The sequence below is a fragment of the Ursus arctos genome, unplaced genomic scaffold (assembly GCF_023065955.2).
Source record: "Ursus arctos isolate Adak ecotype North America unplaced genomic scaffold, UrsArc2.0 scaffold_12, whole genome shotgun sequence".
In the NCBI taxonomy this organism is placed as follows: Eukaryota; Metazoa; Chordata; class Mammalia; order Carnivora; family Ursidae; genus Ursus; species Ursus arctos.
In genome coordinates this window covers 61,462,051-61,478,622 of record NW_026622786.1, presented here as the reverse complement: position 1 = coordinate 61,478,622, position 16,572 = coordinate 61,462,051, and the positions used below count along the sequence as shown (strand labels likewise).

At 40.6% G+C, this 16,572-nt stretch overlaps 1 protein-coding gene across 2 annotated transcripts in view; it reads right to left on the bottom strand.

Moving 5' to 3' along the window:
• Positions 1-16,572, bottom strand: part of USP24 (ubiquitin specific peptidase 24) — a 132,880-nt gene that overhangs the window by 91,454 nt on the left and 24,854 nt on the right. Inside the window, exons 2-7 of one of the 2 annotated variants that reach the window (XM_026498002.4) lie at positions 12,767-12,932; positions 11,375-11,442; positions 7,594-7,737; positions 6,847-6,969; positions 1,301-1,336; positions 879-944 (exon numbers count right to left, since the gene is read on the bottom strand). In XM_026498002.4, the coding sequence (XP_026353787.2) occupies positions 879-944; positions 1,301-1,336; positions 6,847-6,969; positions 7,594-7,737; positions 11,375-11,442; positions 12,767-12,932 (603 nt within the window). The remainder of the gene's footprint in view (positions 1-878; positions 945-1,300; positions 1,337-6,846; positions 6,970-7,593; positions 7,738-11,374; positions 11,443-12,766; positions 12,933-16,572) is intronic. The other variant, XM_044383841.3, reaches the window with a different exon arrangement.

Sequence of the window (16,572 nt, the reverse complement as noted above, 5' to 3'; positions counted from 1 at the left end):
CAGCAGTATTTATGAACCGGCAGACACCTGATCTTTCACCATGAACGGTGGCAAGAAAGGGTCAGGCTCTCTCCTGGATGTTATTACCGTCCTCACCCAAAGATGGACCGGGGGAGTCAGCTGATTAGCCACGGTTCCTCAGGAATAACTGCTGTTCTACGCGCAATACTGCATCACTTCGGGGCAACGTACTACCGTCTTTTCTGATCACCTAACAGCAGTAGCACTGTGCCTTATACATGGCAAGTACAAAATGAGTAGTTGGCTGAATAAGTAACTAGAAAACAGAATAAAGTGCTCTGAGTTACAAACAGGTCAGCACTCCGTGAAAAAGTAAAGACTAAGTTATTCCCCCTTACCACAAGGTGAAACTTTTTTGAGAAAATGAAGTCGTAAAAAAGAGAATGGTATTGTGCCTGAGGGAAGAGTCTAATCAGCTCCTGTTATAGCCCTTTGTTACCTATCCATCGCTGTAACACCAAAAAGCTAACAACCTTCAAATGAAATATTTTATTTGTGCCTGGGACTAGGAACTACGTTGTCATGTGAATCACAACATTGTTACGTACACATGCACTTGCGACAGACAGCAACTGTCCTTAAAAAGCAAGGTAATTTCATATAACCCTCACAAATGAACAGACAAATATCACAGGCAAAGGGAAGTGAAGTAAAAAAGAGCAAACGCCCTTCGCTGAAACTGGGTTATGATTAGGAGCAAGTATTCCTTTGGTTATCAGAACCACGGGACGTGCTCCCGCAGAGAGAACTCACACGGTAACGTTTCCCTTCCTGTGTCAAGACTGTGTCCCTTGGGTTACAAACCAGCCCGAATAAAGTGAACTTCCACTTTGGGCATATTTCATGGTTTAACTTACCCCAAGTTCTATATCTTCTGAATGAAGCTTGGCTTGGATTGCTGCAAATCCACCTAATTCTCCAAACTGAGGGGAAAAAAGGGCACACATTATTTTTTAAATGCTGTACGTTAATAATTTAAGCAAAAAACGAAGGCTACCATTCTACCCTATCAACATGCTCTATATAATACCGATCTTGAGAGACCCATCCCAAAGATCATTCTAATGTTCCCGTGATACTCTGCAGGAGGCGTGCCGAGCCCTAACGCTGAGGCTCATCTGTATACACAGCACGCGTGAAAAACAGGAGGAACTACAGAATCTACCTCCTTAGGAGAAAAATTCTTATGACTCTAAGCTCTCATTTACTTAAAATACCAAACTCTAGGCAGTCTCGTTAGAGGAAGGAAAACATGACCGTATTAATAAAAGTTGTATACCTTATTTACCAAATCCACCACCCATCCATGAGGCTCCTGTGAGAAAAGAAAACAGAAATTGAGATGGCAAGACGAGAACTTCCCCATTAATTCTTGTATTTCTTTTAACTTCGGTCAAAAGTTGGAGGAAAAGGGCGTCTGGGTGGCACAGCGGTTAAGCGTCTGCCTTCGGCTCAGGGCGTGATCCCGGCGATCTGGGATCGAGCCCGCATCAGGCTCCTCTGCTATGAGCCTGCTTCTTCCTCTCCCACTCCCCCTGCTTGTGTTCCCTCTCTCGCTGGCTGTCTCTATCTCTGTCAAATAAATAAATAAAATCTTTAAAAAAAAAAAAGAGGGAAAAAATATGAAGATTTGAAAAATATTTCAAAAGGCTTTTCTACACGTTGCTCCACGTGAGTCCGGGCCATCACCGTACACGATTTCCGGAGGCTGCGCGTCCGTGCTGGGATGGCACTGCTACAGCATGGCGCGTCCGTGCGTTTCTGCGTGGCTGAGAGCAGGGGCTCAAGCTCTCCAAGGTGCAGGATAACTTGAGTTAAATTCTCTAAGAAAATTACATTTTAGAAATCAGGAATTCCTAACCTAAGGAGTAGCAGATCCCGAATAAAGAGGCTAAGTTTCAGTCCCAGCTGTCCCACTAATTGGTGCCCTGGAGCACGCGCTTTCTTTTCTTTGCTTTCCCTCCCTGCTTTCCTTTTCTAAGCAATTCACTGCTCCGGGGGCTGAATACCATTGTGGGGGAGCAGAGACTATGAAAAGATGTGGTCCCTGCTTTCATGGAGCTCATACTGTAGCAGCGTCCACAAAAGCAAGTAAACCAACACATACCTAAAACCTAATTCAGTCTAGGCTCAATCCCACAAAAGGAAAAACCACATAAAGGTCCTCAAATGAGAAACGGAAGGAGCCTACTCTGCCCAGAGTGGTGGTCACGGAAACCCTCTCCGAAGTGGTCTTTGAGCTGGATCCTACAGAATGACAGCGATTTAGCCATTCAAAGAGTCCAGGCAGAGAGGCCGAAATGGAAAAGGTCCCATTTGGGGAAGGCTGTGAATTGGAACTGGGAGGGACTCTCCCAGCTGGGACACAGTGAGCCGGGGAGAGCAGCATGGGTGGAGCTGTCGAGAGAGGCAAAGCCTAGATCCTGCGGAAACGTGTAGACTGGGATTGGAAAGAAAGCAACAAAAGCGTTTAAACCAGAAAGTGACACGTTTTATGTTATAAGATGACCAGTCTCACAGTTGTCTGGAGGATGGAACAGAATGGACGAAGATGAGTGGAAGGGAGAGACGGCAGTTGGAAGACAAGTGCAGTAACCAGGTAAGACGTGACAGTGTCATGGGCAGGGTGGCAGCAGCAGAGACAGAGAGAACTGAACACCTTTGAGATGAACTCCAAGGACGTGTTTATGGTTGGAGGTGGGTCATAAGGAATGAATCGTGGTGGACTCCTATGCTTCTGGCTTGAGCACCTACGTAGATGCGGATGCTGTTTACTGATGGGGAGAAGGCAGGCTGGGGAGACAGAAGGAAGATCCATTTCAGGCACACTAAGTTTGAGACGTCTGTGTAGTGACCAAAAGGAAAACAGCTGGCCCTTCAAGTCTGGTGTGCTCAGAGAAGAGGTCTGGGCCACAGAGATACAAACTGAAGGGCCATGAGCACAAAGATGGCATTTACAGCCACGAGAATGGAAGACAGTTCTTAGGGAAAGCATAATGAACAAAGAGAAGGCGGCTCTGGGTCAAAGCCGAATGGAGGTGAAGGAATCAAGGAGGGCAATGCGATGACTTACGGAGTAGGTGAAGAAGCAAGAGACTACAGAAGGACTGATTTTGGGGGGGCAGGAACTGACAGTGACCGCCACTGTTGATGGGGTCAGGAGACATTTCCTGTGGCTCTGGAAACATGGAGGCTGTTGGTGCCTTTCCGAGAGTGCTTTCAGCAGAGTGTTAGAAAAAAGAGGTCACGGAGACTTCGGTCTCATTACCCTAAACACCTAACTGAAGAGCGCTAACACCACCGGACAAAAACACTTTTAAAACACACAGTTGAGTTGGCACAAAGTGCTCAGAAGCTGAAAACAAAGAGAAAGCAGAAATCGTGTGAGGTAAGCAGACTCTGAGGCCAGCCTTCAGGGTGCAGGCTGTGGCCTCCATTTTCACAGCCAAGGCGGGGCTGGGAGATAAGAGGAGAGAGTCACATAAAGCTGGCACTCAACGGGCGGCCACCTCAGTGTAAGGTGAACTGAAAGAACTCGCCTGCAAGAAAGGGGGAACAACAGGGAAGCCCGCCTACCTTGACTCTGATCCTGGATGGAGGGGAGTAAAAAACTCTCTAAGAGTCTGTAAACATAGACTTGCCTCACACGGCTTCACTTCTCAAATTCATACTAACTTTGGGGCGCTGGGTGGCTCAGTAAGGTTGGCCGGCCGACTCTTGGTTTCGGCTCAGGTCATGATCTCAGGGTGGTGAGATCGAGCCCCGGGTGAGGTTCTGTGCTCCGCATGGAGTCTGCTTGAGATTCTCTCTCTCCCTCTCCCCCTACCCCTGCTCACACTCTCTCTGTCTCTAGAATAAATAAGTATATCTTTAAAAAAAAAATTCACACTAACTTGATGGTTTGAAATACCTTAAGCTGAGAATTTATTCTCAAGTGTTCCCAGACTGAAGTGCTCCCAGACACCTGGAGGAAGTAAAGGTAAACCCTCTTTGAAGGAAGAAACTTTCAATCCAGGCTTCAAACAATCCTCCCAGATTTTCAAGAAATACGACTTCACAGAGAAACAAATACAAAAAAAAATATATATATATACATATAAATATAAATATAATGGTATATACACATACAGACATAAAACAAGTTGAAGTTAGTAATATATATATATATACACTACGGTAATATATATATTATGGTTATATATATATATATATATCTCATGGTATATACACATACAGACATAAAACAAGTTGAAGTTAGTAAAAGCCAACAGAATGAAACCTGCAGATATCAGACACAGAACACAAACACACAGGAGAATGAAAACACGAGGCAGGAATGTGAGATAATAAAAATGAGTAAACAAGCCAACGAGAACCAAATAGAATTTATATAATTGAAGAAAAGTCACTGAAATTGAAGACTAAACGAACAGGTTAGACGGCATACCTGATAAGGAGCAGAACCACAATTAGTGAACTAAACCCCAGATCTGAGAAATGATCAGAACCTGCAGCACAAGGACATAGGAAGATGGGAAAATGAGAGGTTAAGGGACACAGAGGACAGACACAAAGGTTTAACATGTATCCACCTGAAGTTCTGAAGAAGAAAGACTGATTAGTGGGGAAGAGGCAAGACAGTGGCTGAGAAGTTTCCAGAATTGTTACAAGATATTAATCCTTAGATTTAAAAGCCCAATGAATCTGAAGCAAAATAAAACGAATACCATAGTCACAGGAGTCAAACTGCCAAACATCAAAGAGAAAGAGGAGATCGCCAAGAGCAGCCGTGGAGACGGGACAGACTTCTTACAAAAGCAACAACAGTCAGACCAACCACCAACTTCTCGACAGCAATAATCAAATCCAGAAGACACTGACATAGTATCTTTGACATTCTGAAAGTGTAACAGTCAATCTAGAATTTAAAACCCAGAGAAAATACTCTCTGAGGCATGGGAAATAAAGTTCGGGCCATCAAAAACAAAGACTTAACCACCAATGGGCCCTTACTAAAGGACCCTTTTGAGGATGCACTCCAGAAAGAAGAAAAACGACCCCAGTGGAAGCGATACAGAAGGTATGGTAGTCAGTGAGACAGCACATACATATGGCTAAGTCAAAACGCCGTATAAGAGAACAATGATGGTATCTGTTTGAGGGTCAAGCAAGACAGAGAGGACTAAGACACTGAACGATAAAGACAAGGGGACAAGAGTAAATAAGTCAGGCGGGAACTGGGCACACAAAACATTCCAAGGTCTGTATGTGCTGCTCAGAAGAGGATAAAGATATTCTGAAATTCTGATTTCCTTCACTTAAGTTACAGTTCTAGGGTAACTAGTAAAAGAATAAGTGGGAGGGGAGAACACAGAATCTTCTCTGGTAGTGGTGTGAAGGGGCAGAGAACCATGATGAAGCTGGACAGGGGTGTGGGATCAAAGGCAGAATTTTTAAAGATGGGCAAGACGAGCGCACGATGTACACAACAGGAATGCTCCGACAGAGAGGAAAAGACCGAGGATACCAAAGGACAGAAAACCCAAGGAGGAAGATGCTTGAGAAGGCAAGAAGAAAGGGGATGATCTCGGGGCTCTGCAGGAGGGAGAAATCCTGTGCAGTACTGAGAGGAAATACACAGACTGACCCTTTCTGGTCCTGGATGTCACGTGTGGAGACTGAGGGGAAGAGAAGGAACATCTGCAGAGTACTTATAATAGTGAACCCCTGGGGTTAGTGTTTCTGTATACAGTTGCCATCCAACCTTCACAACAAAACTGAAGGCGAGGGTTTAATATTTTGGGAGGCAAGACTGGATATAGTCACAGACGCAGACAACAAGGCTGGGTTACTTGGGTTCTTCCCGTGACTAGGTCTGTGGACTCAGGCAAGGACTCAACTTCTGTGTGCCTCAGTTTCTCGTCCATGAAATGGGGTCAAAAATAGTACTTCACTCACTCAGTTGTTGTGGAGATCAAATGCCACAGTGTCTACTCACTGCCCTTTCCACTTGGCCCTCATCCCCTTGTCTCTGGAGGACTGCCTGACCCTCCCGGACAGCACCGGCCACCCCCTCCTGCAGTCCACGTTACTACGGTTGCATGTGCTGCTTATGGTACCTTAAGTTTTTGTTTTCACATTTCCTCCACTAGCTCTAAGTTAGGAGCCACGGCTTATTACTCTTTATATGACTGCTGAACTAAACTTCTACTTCGACTAAAGCAATGGACAAGTTTTTCTATGTACTCCATTGACTCCTTTCAACGGTTTCTCCAAAACCAGAGTTCGATCAACAGACTGTTTAGATTATGTACTCCTTGTGGGTATAATGTTATTGGGCACACTGTAGGCCTTTAAATATAAAATAAAGATAATTGGTTCTTGACTTGGAAAAAACCCCAAAGCTTTAATGCTTCTGGAATTTAAAAGAAAATGATACATGAGACTACCTTCTAGATTATTTTTTCTAGTCATAATTAGCCATTTCAAATGGTCTCAAATGCTCTAGCTTCTCAAACATCTCTGAGAAACTGGGACACCCATAAACTGGGGTTCTGACAATTCAATAAATAGGGCACTGATGTCATGCGGTCATTTCGCATTTCGCTAAATGTCATTTCAAATCTATAAAATTCTTTATGATGTTGGTTAATAGCTGTGGAAAAATATGCAATATCTGAAAAAAAGTTAAGCAATTTTATGAGCCATATGGAATATCTGTCATTTTTCACAGACTGTTTTAATCCTTCCACGTAAATTTTTATAGCAGAAAAAATCTTTTTCAATACATTTCTCTATAAAATGACGGAACAAGACCATGTTTACCTTTTGGAAAGTAGACACAGGTGAAACAGCAAACATATTTCCCTCCCCAAACACTTCTGTCCAATTCCTTTGAGACACTTTCATTCTGTTTTTGAAATGGTATTCATTATCAGGATTGAAAGCCTAGATTCAAAGAGAACAGAGAAGCACTATTATTATCTATTTCTATAGCAACAAATATTAGCATTAGAAAAGAGGAAAATATAGCCTTGGACTCCTTCGGTAATGGAATCTTCCAAACATCCCCCAGTGTGTATTCCTGGGCTAGTGCAGAGGAGCAGAAGAGCAAGGCAGAGCTCTCCTCTCCTCTTCTGTCCGGCGGCTGCCGGGAGGGAAGGCAGGGCGCACGGCCAGGAGCTGCCCTAGGTACAGCCAGGCAGCAGGGCCGTAAAGGCCCCTTCTTCACACAGCTAATGGGACTAGTCAGGGAAAGAGGCCAGAAACCAAACCGCAGGAGCACCCCATGTGAAAGCATTTATGACGTGAATAATTAGGAAGACATGAGGGAAAGCAATTTAATTATTCTAAGAGCTGAGAAAGCTATTAAAATTAGAAAGGTATTTTGTTAAAACTGAGAACACAGAATGAATGGTTGCTCTGATTTTAAAATAAAAAGCAAGGTCCCTAACAGCTAACTTAATGTCTTTAACAATATCATTATCGCTCATTATTAATGACAAGTCAGAGGACAGTTGGTGTTTTAAACAAAATCAAAACACAAAGTACTTCATTTTAGAGATACTGTACCATTGTAAGCACACCCAGGAGACCAGTGGGAATCGGATCTTGTTTAATTCTCTCTGCAACCAATTCTATTAATAGCATCAACATGTTGTAGATTCCTTCATGAATTTCAGTACCCCACTTGTGAACAGCACTCGAAGTCAGGAGCTACAAAAACAAAGGGCGCTTTAGAGCCTAACTTGAAAAGAAAAAGTCTATTGTTTATCAGTTCAATCTTAAATAATCAAGAGAGGGGCGCCTGGGTAGCGCAGTCGTTAAAGCGTCTGCCTTCGGCTCAGGGCGTGATCCCGGCGTACCGGGATCGAGTCCCACAACGGGCTCCTCTGCTGTGAGCCTGCTTCTTCCTCTCCCACTCCCCCTGCTGTGTTCCCTCTCTCGCTGGCTGTCTCTCTGTCACATAAATAAATAAAATCTTTAAAAAAAAAAAAAAAAATAAATAAATAAATAAATAATCAAGAGAGGATTACCACAGTATCACTTTTATGCAGATGACTTGCTTTAAAACCCCTGTAGCCTGCAGCCCATCTATTTGCTCAATGATTTCAGAGTCAACATTGAGTTTTGTTTTCGAACGTTAATTTCCTTACATTGAAGCAGCTGGTTTAAAAGAAAATTTTCATTTGTTTTCCTACTTTTCGTTATTACTAAGGGATGTCAAGTGGTGTACAACAAGTAAGAACCTGAGACCAAATCCTGGAGCTACTACTGTTTTATAGCTGGATGGCCTTGGACAAAAAATTACCCGAGTTCCCAGAGGCTCAGGTGTCTCACGTCTAAAGAGGCAAAATTCCTACCCACTTCACACAGATGTGAAGAGTAGCAAAAGATAAAACAAATGTGAAAGTGTTTTATAAATAATAAGGTATTACTATTAATATATTATGGCGGCCCCTATTAACCAGTATTCCTAGAATCTAAGAAATGTACGCTGTGTTTCATGACTTGAGCATACATATTCTTGTTGTATTTTAAGTATCTAAGAAACGGGACCACATTTTCCTACCTGTTGACCAGATGGCAGCAGAACTCTGAATGTGAAAAAAATTTTAGAAATACTTTACCAGATTATTTTGCTTATATTTTCCTTTTTGATATGTATAGAAGGAACATTCAATTTTAAAAAAATGTTTAAGCAAATCTAAAAGAGCTCGAAGTGATAAGGCATTGTAACATTTCACAGCTATTTTTCTTAAATATAAAACAAAATATACAAACAATGGTGCATCTTACACTCAGCATCTTAGAGTCATTAAAAAGGAGGGAAAAGGCATGTAGATGAATCTACATCAGTGGATTTCTCCAATCCTCAGTCTAGTCCTTGGGGAAATCTAACGCAGGAACAACTTGGCGGAACGGGGAATGAGAAATCAAAGGGTTTCACTTAATAAAATAATGGCAAATTAGTATGGTGGTTTCATGTTTTTGTAAGATTTCCCCTCAGAAGGAAAATACTACGCAATAAAAATTCCATCTTGGTCACACTGAGAACCCCTTAACAAGGGCAGCTTGAAGGAGCCCAAACGTCTTTAGCTGCAGAGAAAAACCCAAAGTCCAGATTTTCTAAATACCAATTAGCTGCACAATTTGCTCAAACGAGCAATAATCCTAAGACTGATTTTATATAAACCAATGAGTTACTTTCTTTTTGCAAGAATTTTTTGCCTGCCTCTATCTTCTTCCTATACTTAAATACTAAAGCAAAATGAAGCAGATTAGCATTTGAGAAGGGTCATATGACTACAAAATAAAATGTATGTGGATTTAGCACCACTCCGTCTGTTACCTTCTCATTTGTTCAGTTTTGAATGTGGAAAGGGAAGTCCACCTACTCCGCAGGGTGGGGGGGGGGGAGAGGCAGGGGAAGAAGACAGGCAGCCCTTTGTGGGGAAGCCATGCTCACGGTTTAAACGTTAACTGTGCACTATGGCCAGACCTAGCTTTCCTTCCCTGCTTGAACACTCGGTGAAGAATCCAGGCTGGCCTGAAGGTAAAAGGGGAAGAAGGCAGACATGACAACAGCCCCTTTGGTGCGCCTTATTCGTATAGCTGCTTATTACTTACACCCTCCCTTCTAATGACACATTTGAGGTGGCTTGTAAGAGATGTCAAGGGGAAGAGGGTAGAGGGACAGTCATCGTACCAGGAAGCAAAGATAGGGAAACGATACCAATTATATAAAATACTACTGAGTTTTCTGGTAGCCAAGTCTAAAGGCACACAGAATTCTGTAAATTAAATTCTGATTTAATTAAAAGAAAGCATGCTTTATTGATGCAGCGGCGAACCTTTTTAATAGCTCTAAACTGTAAAGAGAATTTAACGTATCAGTTTTACATAAACACCACCGAACAATATAACAGAGGGTACCCTTGTGCTCGTAGTTTCATGGAAAAAAAACAACCTAGCAACCAACGGCTGGACCACTTATTACACTATTACAAACAGCTGAGGACATAATATAAAACTGTTTTCTGAAGTGTCTCTGCACAGAGTTACAGTAATATGCTCTAAATACATAACTTGTTGGTGACCTGTGTTGACACAGGGCTCTCTGGATCTGGAGATCATCAAACTAAAGGTCCTTATACTGATAAATCCTTTTCCATGACTCTGAATAAAGTTGCATTTTCTTTCTCTGTAAATTTATGCATACAGCATAATGTATCACAGTATGTTACATTATAAAACTTCTATTTTTAAAAAAATTACTATAATTCTTAACACAATTTGTAAAAGTTTAAAATAATTTTAAATGATAAATTGGTAGATGAATTCATCCAAAATGAACATACGTCTTGATTCCATGTAATCTCTGCCCAAATGACAATTTTAAAGAATTTCGCACTTTTTTCAAAGATGCAGCTGTTTTTGTTCCTAAAATTAATTTTGGTTTTTTTAAGCCTTGAATCAAGGGAGAGTCGATCAAGATGTAGATGGGAATAATAGTTTACAAATGAACAGTTTATTTTACTGGGTTTTAAGATAAATACAATCTTCACCCATCTGTAGTTCTAGTGGCTTCCTTGCATATGAGACAAAAATGGATGTCAAAACCCAGAAGGACAAGACAGCAGGGAGACTCATTCATTCAGCAAAGATTTACTGAGCTCTCTCTTGGAGGCAAGCACTGGCTATACGCTGGGGAAAACGACAGTATCTATAACATTGTCTCTGCTCTTTCGGGATTCGGGACTCATGTCCTGAAAAGGAAATCATGCTGAGTTAGACTGCTTTCAGAAACACAAGTCCTGTGATCTCCTATTCTCCCTGTTAAGAAAAATTGCTTTATAAGCGATGTGACCAGAAGGGGAGGAAGCACATCACTCTAGCTCTGCCACAGATACTGCCACATGCCTGCCATTTTGCCATGGAACCTACTCAACCTGGCCAAACTTTGTGTAGTTCAAAATGCCTGCTTCTGTCTCAGTTCAACAATCAGTACAAATGGCTTGTATTTTGATAAATACGCATTATCTTTCTAAATGCCAGAAGCCTTACATTAGTAGGAAATGTGATTTCCTAGTATAGGTAAGTCTTAACCTATTCTTTGGCAATTAAAGAGAAGGAAGTAAAAGTGACAGCCACCAAAGACATGCACAAACAACTAAATATAAAAGTAAATCATTCATAAGCCCCAAATTCGGAGTGACTTTGTTCATAGCAGGGGATTCCTCAGTTGAACGAGACTCATAAACGGGTCTCACACAAAAAACTGAAACTAAAACAAAAAGCCTGTTCATTCTCACCCCCACCCAAAAAACCAGACTAGCACATTTTTTCTTACCTTTTTAAAGGCTTCAGGCATACACCTATCCATAAATCTTTTACAATTCTCATCAGACTCGGAAAGACCTTAGTAAAATAAATGAAACAATACGCCTTACTAAGATTTTAGGCAGATTTCAGAAATCACATATATCATTCCAAATTCGTAATGCATGGAACTATTTCTTTATAGAAACTTTGATTCTTAAGGGATTATTTAAGCAGAATATATATATTCTGATGAAGGAACAGACTGACAATCACAGTATTAACGTATTTGTTAACAGCATAATATATTAGTATGTATTAACTCATATACCTTTGTTAATAATATAATAAATAATTAGAAGTGAAATGGTTAAACTTATGTTTCCATTGTCAGAGTAACTTCAAATAATCTGACTTAACGCCAACAGCCACTTCTTACTAACTGTTGTTTTCCTAAACAGCTCTATAAAAACACAAATATTCTCAATAGATACCAAAATCACTCTTCTTCCCTAAAACAAACCAAGGGACTCTTGTGTCAAATGCACAGAGTTCTGCCTGGCACACAACAGGTGATGAATATTTGCGAAGTGAATGAATGAATCCACTGTAAAATTATCCTTTGGAACACATTGTTTAAAAAAACTTAATAATGTATTTTGCTTGTCATTGGGAATACTGTTGGACACATTTTCTTTTTTTCAGACCCACCACGTAGCATAGTACCTACATCCTAACAGGCACGCAATAAATGCTGGTGCTGAGAAGCCCGTCATAACGTGCCATAAAAGGCCATGAGAATGAAATCTGATCCCAGTCAAAATATTTCCTTTTGATGTGCCTCATATTTAATCATGGTGGTAAACTATGCACACTTTTAATGAGGGGGAAAAAACCACAAAACAGTGGACCAATTCATCTCACTTTATAACCGAACTGAATATGAAAAATAAATTGTTTTTTCTTCAATGTATTTAGAGTCTAGAAGCTTCCTTATATTGACACCCATTTTCCAACCTGGAGATATTTTATTACTCTATTAGTTTAACATCTGTAAAGCACTTAAGACAGTGCCAAACATTTAATATGCACAAAATGTTCACTAAATAAATATTACTTTCTTCACTTAAAGAATAAAAAGCCACTGAATTGAACCTTAAAGTGCTCCAAGCTTTTGTGGAAAACATTCATTTCAATTTCTATAAAGCTTTTCAATTATATTTTAAAGACTCTCACACTCTGTTGGAGCTAGAAGAAAACAGTTTAATTCAAAGCTTTTATTCCACAGGGGCTACAGTAAGACTAGGAGAGTAAACGATCAAATATTATACAGATGCGTGATCATACAAGAGCGAAGATTAACGTCAGGCCTCCTATCAAACCAAACAGTCCCCTCCTCCTGTGTCCTGCAGTGAGAACTTACCAAGTCTGGCCAGATAGGTAGATGCCAACAGGCATTTGCCTAGTGATTCTTCTCGCTTATAAGGGATGGACCAGTGATCAGTCAAAACGCGGCTTTCCAGTTCATACAAATTGGTTGTAGGGAATTCAATTCCTTCCCCTGAGCAGTTTCCGTTTTCATCATTCTTCTGACAAAAAGGTATTATGGTAAGAAAACAAATACACACGCTCATTAGTGACTACTGTAAAATGGCTCACCTGGGCACAGAGCAGACGCTGACCCAGTGGTGGCTGTGAACACTGAGTGTGGATTCCCCAACTCTTCCCTCATAGTCACATCTTTTGCCAGACTATCTCAGATACTCCCAGCTCTTGTCATGGTGGCACCCCCGCTCTCGCAGAGGCCAGCTCACTTCTTTCTTCAATCTCTTGTTATGAAAGAGCACACCCACCTTCCCCTGTTTTCAGAAGGGAGAGGTTTTCCCAAAGAGTTCTCCATATTGCTGTCTCCATCTACTCACACTGACTCCCCCCTGACCCCACACCGGTATGGTGGCCACCACTGTCATTAAATCCAATGAACAGTTTCAGTCCTTTTCTTCCTTCTCAGCAGTATTTGCCCTTCTTGCCCGCTCCCTCTTCTTGAAGTGTTAGCTTACATCCCTCACCTCCCGGGAGGGCACACCTCCCTGTTCTCATCCTCCGGGTCTTGTTCTGTTCTGTTCTGTCTCTTCTGGTACACCCCCTCTTCCTGACCATCAAATACTGGAGCTTCTCAAACCTCAGTGCTAGGCTCTCTCCTCTCAGTGAAGGGCAGCACAGCCAGAAATCAAGGACTCATTCTTAAAACCCTGTTCTCCCATCCCCCCTCCAAGACCTGCTGATGAGACCCCCTAAATTTCTTTCGAATCATCTACCTCTGTCCACGTCCGCGGAGATAGCTCTATTCCTGAATACACCCGTCTACCTTCTTCAACTTACGTTAACTCCCGTGCGTCCTTAACTCTTTCAGAAAAGCCCTTCTGGAACTCCTAAACTATACTGGATTCCTCTCATTATTTTATAATCTAACCACCCTGAACTTCTCTTTCATGGCACTGCTCACAAATTTTACACTTATTTGTCATATATTTTATGTTTGCTGCCACTAGACAAACTCCCTGAAGACGTGGACCCTGTCCAGTTTCGACTGCCTTTGGTGCCTAACACACAAAGCAGGTATTTAATATGTGTTGGTAAGTAGAAAAATACTTCATGCAAACAAGGTTTCAACTACCAGTAGGGTAACTGCCAGACTTTCCATCAGTTCTTACCACAGTAATTTGTTATAAAGCTAACTGGGCCCCTCCCCCAAACTGCCTAATACCTACTCTGGTTTCTTTAAAACCTAAATATTTTCACAATTCACTCTATAATTTAATCATTACAAAATAAAATCATTCCATTAAAAAATTACCTTTAGCCTCAGTTAAGGAAAAGACCATAAATATAAAGTAGAAGTGATAGGGGTGCCTGGGTGGCACAGCGGTTAAGCATCTGCCTTCGGCTCAGGGCGTGATCCCGGCGTTCTGGGATCGAGCCCCACATCAGGCTCCTCTGCTGTGAGCCTGCTTCTTCCTCTCCCACTCCCCCTGCTTGTGTTCCCTCTCTCGCTGACTGTCTCTATCTCTGTCAAATAAATAAATAAATAAATCTTTAAAAAAAAAAAAAAAGAAGTGATAAAAATACACAGAAGAAAATGATTTTCAATCCCATATGAGATCTAAAGGAATGTGACACTTTTTTTTTTTTTTTTTTTTTTTAGGTTCATGGTTAAACTGGGATGAAAATAAGACAAAAAACAGAAAGGTGATGAAAAACTAAAAATGAAGCAGACAATGTAAATTGGAGGTGAAGGGTGGGGGTGGGCGAAATAGGTTTAGAATCATAATATATGGGGAAAATTCAGTTTTTAAAATATAATACTTTTCAGAAATACATGTAATTAATAAGTTCTGTAAACAAAATAGTTTTATTTAAAGGAACCTGAGGATACTCTAATAAGAGTAAAGATTTTAGTATATTTTCAAAACTGTTTACTTGTTAAATGCTTAAATTTATTAACCTAGGATCAAAGTAGAATTAAGGCATATAAAAATAAAATTCAACTGGATGACATGCTATACTATTACTAATAGATCAAATCATGTATGAAATCATTAAATGCACCTAGCAGCTACTAAAACTATGAGCTTCCAAAAAGGACTGCTACCTTTCTAGGAGTCACAAGAGAGCTGTGTCCTCTCCCTGCTCTCCAGCAGGTGAGGACACAATGAGGTCAGCAGCCGCCTATGACGGGGAGGAGGGCCCTCACTAGAACTGGACCATGTGGGCACTCTGATCTTGGACTCCCAGCCTCCAGAACAGTGCGAAATGAATTTCTGCTGTTCATAAGCCAAAAAACAAGCAACCAAAGAGCTAAGAGCTTCCTCTGGGGACCGGGAGCAGGGGGCAAGGTCTTTAGCATCAGTAATGAGGTGAGTATCATGTGCGCACTGAAGTAATGCACCATGAAGTCACAACATCACTTCTGTGGTCACCCTCCCAAATATGCAAAGCCTGAATCTAGTCATCAGGAAACCCAACGTGAGGAACACTCAAAAACTAACTAGCCTGCATTCTTCAGAAAATGTCAAAGTCATGGAAGACTGAGGGTGACTAGACAGACAAATAGCTCAGCATGACACGGGCTCCTTGGTTAGATCTCAAAAGAGGAATTTTTGTTTTTGTTTTACTTTACTTCTTGGCTTCAAAGGACTTCAGTACTGGATCAATGTTAATTTCCTCATTTTGATAACGTGCAAAGGTTAAAAAAGAGAATATATCTTCATTTTCCGGAAACACAAACTGAAGTATTTAAGGGTGAAGGGGCATCATGTCCATAATTTATTCTCAAACAGTTCAGGAAAAGCAGTAATGAAACAGACACAAACACATTTATACACACATGAACATAACACATGCATGCATACATACAAAAATAGAGAACAATAAAGAGAATGTGATAAAATGTTAACATTTAAAGACCCTGAATAAAGGTTATATAGAAATTCCAGATTTACAGAAAAGTTGAAAGTGCACTGCAACTTTACTGTAAATCTGGTATTATTTCAAAATTAAAATAAAAACAATTTAGTCAGATGAATATATAAAGACACAGAATTTTGGAGCCAGACAGAATCTAAGAAAATTCAGTATTTTACACAGGTATAACCTAATGAATCTAGAGAGGTGGGGGTGCACTAAGAGTGGTTAAAAAAAAAAAAAGTTAAATTATACTTAGTATGCTCTACTTAAGAACCCCATTACAGTTGTTAACATAAATAATTTGGCTTCTAAATACTTGTATGTTTTTGTCTCAGATTACTAAATAGGTATACATATTCTTTGTAGAAAAATACAGAAAATATGAATAGCAAAAAATAAAACCCACCATTAATTCCATCATTTAAAAATTAATCCCACTGACATTTTAATAACTATTTTTCCAGTAAAAGCTATTTCTTTACAGATTTCATTTTCTTAAAAATGCACAAATGTGGAACCAACCACCTCCATAGGCCCCCATCACTCTCTCTCAGATAAAGACAGTATTAATGTACTATTTCTTCTTCTATCGGATTTAAAAAGCTGATGCAGAAAGCAATAATTATAAAACTTTGTTAATGGAGCAATGTTGTTATGCTACTGAAATTAAGTTGATATTAATCTGAACTACACTGCTACAAATTTAGGCATTAATTATAATCCACAGGGCAACTGCTAAGAAAATAACTTAAAATATATATA